Source organism: Saccostrea cucullata, unplaced genomic scaffold (genome assembly GCF_032062105.1).
Source record: "Saccostrea cucullata isolate Sc308-1 unplaced genomic scaffold, CSIRO_AGI_Scuc_v1 ctg13438, whole genome shotgun sequence".
Lineage (NCBI taxonomy): Eukaryota > Metazoa > Mollusca > Bivalvia > Ostreida > Ostreidae > Saccostrea > Saccostrea cuccullata.
The window spans coordinates 5,287-16,075 of NW_026920822.1; the positions used below are offsets into that span (position 1 = coordinate 5,287).

Sequence of the window (10,789 nt, forward strand, 5' to 3'; positions counted from 1 at the left end):
CTAGTCTAAAAAGTGAGGATATTGTCAAACAAAACAATAACCCCAAACCAATTACGCCATTTTACATAAGATTATTTTGCTCATCCAAAAAAGGTACCAAAACTATGTATGACACACTAAATACAGTAGAAAATGTCACATCTTTTTACAAATCAAAATGAGGAAAATATTTCACTCTATCTAAGTTGCAATGGAAAACAATTTTTCAATTACCTTTTATCAGTACTAAAAGTAAAAAACTTCAATGGTTACAATATAGAATTAACCATCAAATCTTAACCACTAATGTATTCATGTTTAAAGTGGGGATGATCTCATCAATCTATTTTTTGAATTTTGTCAAACAAGGGATATTGTTATTCCAAGAGATCCTTGTTCTTTTACTTTGGGATTAGATCTTGACTCAAGTTGTAAGAATTTGTACCAGATATTCCTAATTCTCAAATCCTACATATACAAAAAGCGATGTCTTAATGAAAAACTATCAATCCATGGACTACTTCTAGATATCAAAACTCATCTTTCAACTTTGAAGTACATAGCTACCAAAAATTGTAATCTTGAAGATTTTCATAAAGACTGGGAAATTTGGCTTTTCTTACTTAGAAGGCTCTGACTATTTTGCTCGATTTTTAGAATCACCAACAGTGAACAAATAAATGTTTAAACAGACAAGGTTTTTTTTCTTCTTAATTTGTTAATAAGCACCTTCTCTTCCCTTTCTCTCTTTTCTCTTCTTTCCCCTCAATCAGCAATCATAAGACTTATCCTTATTGTACTATATATGCTGTTATAAAATAATTGCTGAATTGTTATTGCACTTTATTGTACTTGCACTTGTGAAATAAAAAAAAAAGAAAAAAAAGTTAACATGAAGACTAGCTAGCATAACTTTTCATTTCTTAAAATGAAACAGTCACGAAAGTTGATTGTATCAAAAATTCTTGGTCAAATTGTACACAAAATATATTTATAGAAAGATGTCCTTATCACATCACTTCGATATTCCAGATTATTCAGACAAGTTAGGATACATGTGTTTTGAACTGCACTGTATTTCTGGTTGTTACGAACTTCCTTCACGATATGCATAAAATGACAGCCTTCATCCTGATCTGAAAAAGAAAGAACAATTAATTAAGATGTAAATCATTCAAGTAAAGGGCTAAGGGAAAAATATGAATATATATTATATTATAGAATAAAAAACTTTCACTTCTTTAAAATATTTCGACCGTGCTACCGGCCTTATTCATTAATTTTTATTTTTTAAATGCAAAAATTACATACATTTTTCTTTCACACAGTCTCTCTTAAGAATATCCATTATAAGATTTTCCAATGGACAGTCAGGTTTTATAACCTAAAGTTGTGAAGAAAAAAGTAAATACTACATGTATGTTTCCATCAGAAGAAAAGAAAGTAAGCAAAGTAAATACCAAATTGAGAGAAGTCACCTCGTATACTAAGTGATTCTCCTTTGTAAATATCCATCCTTCCTCCTCCAAGATACCGAGCGCTTTCTGTAACTCAGTTTTTCTTTCTATAGATAAACCGTCCTAAAAGATAGGAACAGAATCATTTCAAGTCAATTTCCTATGTACTCACTTTTTTACCTGATAATTAGAAAAAGATTAGCTGTCAGTATAAGCATGAATACATTTATTTATAATTTTTTTTACAAGTTCAGTTGGCTTTGGGATTTTGAAATCATATTTGATGGGGGAAAAAAGTCACGAAAAATGAGACTTCCAGATAAAATCCAACCAAAAACTTAAAGAGGGCATTTTCCAATCGAAAATAATTTTTAATATAAATAGTATCTAAAATATTTTTTACGCCAAATGAAAGATACATGTGACATAGCTGCAGAACTGTAGCTCTCCGAAAAATATATTGATAGACCGGACTGTCAAATTATTTTTTTTCGGAGAGCTACAGATCTGCAGCTACATGTGACAATATTTATGTTAATGGCCAAAATATCAAATTTTGTCCCTTTGTAAATCTGATTCCGAATCAGGTGCAGCATTTTAAGTTGCACAATAGGGAGTTTCTCAAATAGCATTGATTTCCCTTATCAATCCTTTCTTTAGATCATAAATAGCCTTTCCTGTAAAGAGGATTTTAAAAAAAAATGAAAAGTCACGTGGTACATCAGACAGTAAAGCACTGCAGACGTTCATTTTCATTTATCAAGACTTGTATACTTCAGAGCACCAAGATAACTGCCTCTTTAATTGTGAGTATATACTTTATTCATTTATTACAATCTACATATAAGAAACTGAGAAAATATACATATCCATTTTATTGTAATATGGTTTTTCGATACATGTTTGAAGCGTTTTGGTTAACGTTCATCTTTCGTTTCAAATATCGCGAAATTAGGGGAAAAAAACCAGCAGACAGCATCCCAATGACGCTAAGGACAGACAGGATCGTGGTGACCGGTGGGGCGGGGTTTCTGGGACAGCATATTGTCAAAATATTACAGGAAAGGGCCGACTATGTCAAAGAAATCCGTGTACTGGATCTGAAGCCTTTCACCAAACAACTAGGTACGCCGGTCCCCCATCGGAGATTTCAAGTCAACACAGATTTGTAGTAGTTACTACAAAAATATTTCTCTTTCAGTTAAAATTTGTGATAGGAAAGTTTTATATTCTTAAAATTTGTTACAAAGATACGGTTTGTGTTTCTTTCTTTCTTTCTTTCTTTTTTCTATTTTTTTTCTTTTCTTTTCTTTCCTTTTTTTTTTTTTTGAAAAAAAGTACCTTTTTAACACGATTTCTGAAGTTGAAGAGCTCTTCTACATCCTCTTTGTTACATTCAGATTTTTCAATAGTGTCAGTTGATATGGTAAATTAATGTTTTTTCTTCAATCCTTGTTTTTTTTTTTTTAAAGTATTATTATTATTATCAAAATATGAGATTATTATTTCAGAATACGAGGACAGAATTCCGTTGACAAGTTTTGTGGGTTCCGTCACAGATTACAGCGTGGTAGAGAAAGCGTGTCGGAAAGCGTTTAGTGTATTCCACGTGGCTGGCCTAATCAGCTTTGGGACGTCACCAGACATTGACGCCATGATGGAAATCAACGTCAAGGGTATTCCACAAAATATGATCTTTTTAAACTTTACTTTCAAAGATTTCTACAATAGCAATAGTTTTCTTTGTAGCTTGAATGCATGGTCTTCCAACACCCTTCATAGATATTCAATACGTACTGTTTCTCTGTTCAATAAATCTAATAATTCTTGCTATTTAATATTAAGTTTCATTTTAAAATTGTGTAACAGGAACACAGAAAATACTGGATGCATGCGTGGAATGTGGTGTTCAAAGACTTGTCTTGTGTAGCTCAGTTGATGTCGTTATTGGATTCGATGACATCAGAGACGGCACTGAGCAGACGACAGGAAAGCCATCTAAATTTCTTTTCCCTGGATACCCAGAGACGAAATACATGCAAGAATGTATGGTTTTACAAGCCAATGGAAGACCTACTGTAAATGGTAGGAATGAAGTATTGTAACTTTTTCTGAAACGATCTTATTTTTGTAGAACAACTTTGCTTTATAGGACTACTTTATGTGACAACAAATCTACTTTAAATTCTATCCATATTGGAGCTTTTCTTGTCTGTGAATTGCGTTTTAATCCCATTTTTGTATAAAAATTATAATTTTGATCCAACATATTGTTAGGGATATCATCAAACTGATACAATGTATATGTAACCGTGTTTTGTAGATTTTGTGATTATCAGAACTGTGACACTGGCTGAATTTTTTAAAGAAAAAAAAATTGTTTGCCAATTTTTGACAAATGAGAGCAGCTTTCTGAACAGCTACACCTTTGTGTTGCATAAAGCTGCTTTAAATTCTATTGGGTTTTTTGTGTAATTTGCAATATGATCATTCTGCAATTTGAGTTTTGTTCCTGTTAACATATCTTTACCGTGTTTTCCATTACTGATTTGAATATATGCATTTTACTGTAGAAATCATTTTAATTTCTCCACACATACTGGGGATTCAAACATCTCAAGGGTACCTGATCCAACCTCTGAAATCTTCAAGCAACTATTATTAATGACCCATTAGCATATTTGTACTGTTTTTGAAATTTTTGAGATAGATCATTGTTCATATTAAATCTTAATTTTATCAATATAGAATTCATTTTGCCTTGTAATATTTTTTTAGTAAAACAAAAAACAAAAAAATGTGCTCAGTTACTTCAGTATAATAATTTCATATATAACATTTTAACCTGATTTTGTTTATATAGTGTGTTCATCCTTTGTTTTTTTAGGAGAATCACTGGCTACAGTGTCTCTCAGAGCCAATGTAATGTATGGAGAAGGGGATCAGTATTATGTTGCCAATGGACTCCGTTCGGCCCAGAGCTCAAAGGGAACACTTGTGCAAATAGGTAATGGAAAAAATCTGTTTCAACAGTGTTATGCCGGAAATGCTGCCTGGGCATTTCTTTGTGCTGACAAAGCCTTAAAATCCAATAAATCCATAGGAGGACAGGCCTTCTTTATACCAGATGACACCCCGCTGTCTAATTCTTTCGAATTCATGAAACCATTCTTGGAGAGCAGAGCCATGGCCCTCTCTTCTTACAGGATTCCATTCGTTGCAGTTTACTGGCCACTGGTGATTTTTGAATTTGTTTTGAAGCTTATTTCTCCAATAGTGAGAATCAACTTCCAAACAGCGTCATGCAGTGTCAAGTACATTAACATGGATCTTTACTTCAGAAGAGACAAAGCTGAAGCTCTACTGAGTTATAAACCTGTATTTTCACCTAGTGAGGCCATGAAGATGTCACTCACTTTTTATAAGCATATGAAGTTATAAAATGCATTTTTCAATGAACTGTATTGGATAAAATAAACTAATAAAGATTTTTTTCAAAATAAAATAAAAAGGTTTCAAGAAGTGGGATACTATATATTTTTTCAAATCAGTTTATTACATATGGCTTTATGCTGACACAATTCCTGTCATTTTTCGGTGGTGTTTCAGATTTTTGAAAGAAATTTTTTAAAATGAACTTATTAATTTCACAGAAAAGAATTGTAAAAATTAACTTCTTTGAAATGAAGAGCATTAAAGGACATATTATATTATTAATCCATTATATGTTGAAGTCAGCCTTGAATACTAGTATTCTGTCAACAATAATTCAGCATTTAACTTCATAATTTCTTACCTTTTCCAAGAGTTCAGTTACTTGAGGAAGCCTACTTATGTACTTTATATTTATTTCATCAGGTTGATGCTCCTCAAAGTAAGTCAGCAGAAGTCTTTTTAATTCAGGTACAATCTGTTAACAGAGCAAGGAGCTTGTTCAAAGCCATTTTATGTGTCATCCAGTCTTACTTAACTTTTAACATCTGCATTTCATTTCCAGTAGGGTTAAAAAATCTTATTTCTTTAAAACTGATGTTCTTTATAAACAAGTTTTACTGTAGTTTGTTCTTTAAATTTTTCAATACTATATATCCTATTATGGCCTTACCCTACTGCAGGTATTCAAAATGTCACATCTATATTCTGTATTTCTCATAATAAGTTTACCATTTACAGTCTAAATTTTCTGCATTTCAATTTCAAAAGATTTTTGTCTTAATTATCATATCATGCTTATGTCCTTCAGAAGCTGAATTCAAGTTTTTGGAACTTGTGTACAATCCATTTGACATATTTTCAATAAAATATGTTCAAAATAAAAACTAACGAACAATTTGTGAAGTGCATACATAATTATTAGATACAGGCATTGTACTAACTTTGATCAGGATCTCTGTCTTATGATCTGATAAAAGTATGTATAAACAGTAAAACAAAACCAAATGGCTTTGAAGAAGAGTTACCTCTCCCTGACATCCTTTTACATTGTTGCCTTGAGACATTTCTGAGATCTCTTCCAGGACTTTCTTTGGTAAAGTATCCACATCATACGATGTCCTGTACAGCCCTGGAAGTTCCGCCATTCTGACAAGCTCCATATTAGGATCTTCAAGTTTACCTTGTCGATTTGTTAAGTGTTTCTCTTCATGTATTTCACAAAATTTCATACAAGTTCCTATGTGAGAAACTTGGTTTTTTCTTCCTTGGATTTATTGCTTTTTTTTTTTTTTAAATATCCAAGTCAGATGAAATGTGTGATTTCTAACAAATCCTTTAAAAGTTGATTAAATTCATGACAATTTTTTTCAAACATGTCAAAACAAACACCTGTAGAAATTAAATAATTATGCAGTATTGAAATTTTTAGAAAATACCTTTATTTATATACTGAGATATTATACATCTACCATGTGTACAGTATAGAAAAGGATACTGTGATAAGATGCCATAACTTCTCGCACCTCCCTGAAAATTCTAATTTTACCCCGGATGTGGACCAAGTCTCCCAGAGAGTAACCCTCATTCATTTTACTTTGAGACATCATAATGGCTGAAACCTTCTCTTTCAACACTTTTGGTAGCTTGCTACCTCCCTTTATCAAGTGTTCCATTTCTGTAATAATTTAAATAAGAAATGAATCATAATTTCCGTATGGGTGTTACATCAGTTTAAGTTAAAAATAAGATTAAAACGAGTTTTCATAATCTACCTTCTGGACTTTGATTTTTCATTCTGTTTTTCCAACAGCAGCAAGTGATGACACCAGTACCATCATCAACTTAGAAATATTAAAGGAAACGTTAAACTTTTTCTTTATTACATGTATTTCTAATGTTGACACCATTTAGTAGACCAACCCATGAAGGATTTTAAGGAATATAAATGTAAACAGTAAAGGTGTCTTATCTATACATTAAGATTCCAAAGAAAATTACCCCCCCCCCCTTCCCCCAACATTCCAACTAGACAAAAAATTAAATTTAGAATTTAAAAAATAAAAATATTTAAGCAATTGAATAACTGAAAAGAACTTAAATGCTACATCATACAAGGCAAGGGTTTGGAATACACAGCATATGGATTAAACAAGTTTCACTGTTACAGTAAAAAATGATTTTTCGCTTGTTACCTCTTCTGCAACTCTGAGAGTCCAACAGTATTAATTTCAAAGCAAAAAAGAAAAGGATTTACTGTACAAAAACCCAGCAGATTTAAACATGTATAGGTACTTTGTACCTTTGAACATGTTGAATTTGGAATTACTCATGGCTTAGTTGTAAAATAATGCATGGTTGAAAAACTGACATAAGTTCTCATTGTCTTTATACAACAATTTGTGACAATTCAATAACTGTTTCAATCTCCATTTATTATATAATTTGTGAATATGGTGTGGTTGAGGAATATGTTTTATGCCACTAGAAACTAAAAGGTATTTTTTTTTTTTTTTGCAAAAAAAATTATTTCATGAAAGTGAAAATTTATTCAGGAATAAAATGAACATACCTCCGTAAACAAAACACTTTACATTTTCTTGTCTTTTTACTACAATTCCAATGATGTCCACTTTATAAATTGGGTGCTTTTTATACCAATACATTCCTGAAATAAATATGGGCTATTTGGTAAAATAGAAATGGAAAAACAATATTGATATACCGTATAAGTGGAAATTTTAGCAAGACACAAATTTAGCAATTTGTCCTTAAAAAATTGTATTTTATTTTAGCGAGATGCAGTTTTAGCGATTTCAAAAAGCTCACTAAAGAAGCTATTACAAATAAAGCACAATACTTTTTAGCGATATTCAATTTTAGTGATCTTGGCACCCTAGTTAAAAATGCCAAAATTAAATCCTCACTAAAAATTCTGCTTTACATACAGTAATTTCATGTAAGAATTCTAAGAATCATACATAATTTATGCCTGCACTTCTTAAGGAATGTAACAGGAAGGAAATAAAAATAGGGAAGAAGACCTGGATTGTATGTTTGGACACATGATTTCAAGACATGTGGTGCAATACCAACTGAATTATCTGGCCTCAAGCAATCAAAGCTGGCTGAACATCAAATTCCTCCCTTTCCAAAATGTTTTCACCCCCTCCCCCCATCCCTATGAAGGTCATCAAAACATGTTTGCTTGCCTTTTTTTAACTCAAGAAAATATAGGTAGAGGTTTTTTTTTGGCTCAAAACATAAATTAAATAGTAATAATGGGAGGAGGCACATTCTGAATGAATAAAAAAAATCTTTGTTTCCTGGAGGTAAAAAAAAAGTTTTGAATCAGGCCATTTTAAGCCATGTGGTTGATGGGGAGATGGCAAATAAACAATTTATTAAAAGTTGCCAATGGCATCAAGCAAGGCTCTTTTATAGCAAGTCTCATTTGTCATTAACTCATTTCCAGAAAATGACTAGGCACCAAACACATAGAAAATACAACATATTGACATAAGGCATCAAATTGGCTATAACGAAGTCACTGGAACCTTTGAAATTACTTCGCTATTTCCGTAATTTGTTATAACCGCATAAGAAATTCATTAAATTAATATATATGAGTATCCAAGATGACTTTGCTGTATCCATTAATTCACAATATCGGTGTTCTTACTAGTAAAACGAGTTTTGCTGTATAGATGCAAACGCCAAAGCATCAGATTTGGCTGCAAACATTCTATGTACTGATTATAATATTCATAATACCTTTGAACTATGTCACATGTATGTGATGATGCTGATTATTTTTGCAGGTACAATGATCACAATAAATGTGAATCATTGTCAAAATTATTTTTTCACTGAGACCTTAAGCAAATTCAAAATAAAATTCAAAACCAATTTCTCCCAACTTTTGAGTTCTCTAATTTTCTGGAAAATTGTAAAAGTATTGAGTTGTTTTAATTCATTATACACTCCTATGCTCATGATGCTGGGAAGCCTTTGTTGTAAAAATAAAAATCATGATCATAAATTAATATTGATTAAAACTGACATAAACTTTAACAAAATCAATAGGACATAATAAAAAACTACTCTTTAAGTAGTATAATAATATTATTTATTCATAAATTTGATGCATATACATGGAGATAAAAAATCTCAGATGTTCAAGCCCAAAAGTCCATCAAACATTACAAAATTGGAAGGGAGCAAAAACAGACCCTCAAACATCAGAGGTGGGACCAGGTGTCACAGAAGAGTGAGCATCCCCTGCTAAACGGTCACACCTGCCGTGTGCTCCTTGTCATAAGAGAAAAATCTGTCAACATTTCAGTAGATGTAAATAATGGCCTTCATGTAACAATTAGTATGAAACACTTAAGTCAGCATTTGATGTAATGATAGATTGAATTAGCTGACAAGGCCATTGTATTGACCACAGAACTAACAAAATGACGACTTTAAAAGAGACTGCTGATTTTCATGTTTCATCAACTTGTTTGTCAAAAACTTACTTTGTTTTAAACATTGTGCATACATGTATTCTATCAGAGAAAAAAAGAAAGTTAAACCTGATTTTTCATGTGGGAACAAACCATAAATAGGTTAGCAGACGCAGTAACCCATAATGACAGACTAGACCCTGATTTCTTAAAAACCTTTACTAAATCATATTAAATAATTATTATGGTAAGGCATGAAGAAAATCATGTATAAATAAATCAGGAGATCATTGCTGGGAACAAAGGAAAGTATAAAGAAAACTTTTTTTCTTATGACCATGCATTTCACAGCATTTGACACCAATAATGTATTTCATCACAAAAGATGTGTTCAAGATTATAATTCTAGAAGGCTGTGCTGCCGTTCGTTTGCAGTTATGAATTACATACCTGGAATAACATTACAAGCTTCCAAATTGATAATGTCCTGGATATACATCTTATTGAATGTATGGAATGTGAAATCCAAACCGCAAAGGTCAGCAGGAATTCTTTCATTTAAACTTTTAAATTTCTTATTTCCATCAACTTCAAATTCATTCCCACTCATTCTGGTGATAACTGTAGGCTACCAAAGTAAAACAAAATTAATAAATGAAGGTGACACTAAGAAATAAAGCGTCATTTTCATAGATTACTTTCATGATATTAAACTTTCGCGGGAAGAAATCAAGTAGGAAATGGTCCAGTATCAAAGAAATGTGAAAATAGTTATCGTATAAACATAATAATTCCGGAATATTTGCTTCTCCATCGAGCTCATCCCCCCCTTTTTTTGGCTTAAGTTTTTACGATATAATAAGATTCGCATTATATTAGTAAACATCATCATATTGTATGTACAGTATATTTTGGGGGGTCAGGATGAGGGTGGGTGGGTACTGGGTAAGATATTTCCTCATTACATGTACTTCGTGTACTCGCATTACATCAAGCATACATGTACTGCGGTAAAATTCATCTCTTAATAATTATATGTAATACATTTAAGTACTTTTTATGACTGTATATATAGATGACAGGCATAGTAATAAGGTGCCCATGCGCGAATCTAGAATTTCTTCAAAGGTGGATTGAAAGGGGGGGGGGGGCTGAAGAGGAAAAGAGTTATTATAACGTACGTTTTACATATATACTGAGTATACATGTAATTAAAAAACTCAATAAGATACATGGTGGTGTATGGTTTTAAGAGTTAGAAGGTTGATCAATCTGGGGAAAATACTTGTATGAATTACCAAAAAAGTTTTTGAAAAGGAAAGGAAAATAAATCTCCAAACCCGAAAATCCTTATTTGAAAATTAAGGGGGCGGGGTTTCATTTTGTTTCTTTGTATATTACAACATTAGCCTTTCAATGAACATTTTCTGTAGTAAAAATACAACAAAAATTAGGGACTTTCTTCTT

At 31.8% G+C, this 10,789-nt stretch overlaps 2 protein-coding genes across 3 annotated transcripts; one reads left to right on the plus strand and one right to left on the minus strand.

The window, feature by feature from the left end:
• Positions 1-864: 864 nt before the first annotated feature.
• LOC134258342 (CST complex subunit STN1-like) lies at positions 865-10,057 on the minus strand. 2 transcript variants are annotated; one of them, XM_062740863.1, is made up of 9 exons: positions 9,773-10,057; positions 7,441-7,536; positions 6,644-6,712; positions 6,367-6,546; positions 5,897-6,051; positions 5,233-5,346; positions 1,458-1,559; positions 1,291-1,363; positions 865-1,115 (listed from the first exon to the last, which is right to left on the minus strand). In XM_062740863.1, exons 1-9 carry the CDS (start codon positions 9,930-9,932, stop codon positions 949-951), a joined length of 1,116 nt encoding a protein of 371 aa, XP_062596847.1. In that variant the 5' UTR covers positions 9,933-10,057; the 3' UTR covers positions 865-948. The 2 variants fall into 2 exon arrangements, with proteins under 2 accessions (XP_062596847.1, XP_062596848.1); XM_062740864.1 differs by having other exon boundaries at positions 976-1,110.
• LOC134258340 (3 beta-hydroxysteroid dehydrogenase/Delta 5-->4-isomerase type 2-like) lies at positions 2,102-4,877 on the plus strand. Its single transcript, XM_062740862.1, has 4 exons — positions 2,102-2,561; positions 2,948-3,112; positions 3,306-3,521; positions 4,324-4,877. Exons 1-4 carry the CDS (start codon positions 2,138-2,140, stop codon positions 4,875-4,877), a joined length of 1,359 nt encoding a protein of 452 aa, XP_062596846.1. The 5' UTR covers positions 2,102-2,137.
• Positions 10,058-10,789: the final 732 nt, after the last annotated feature.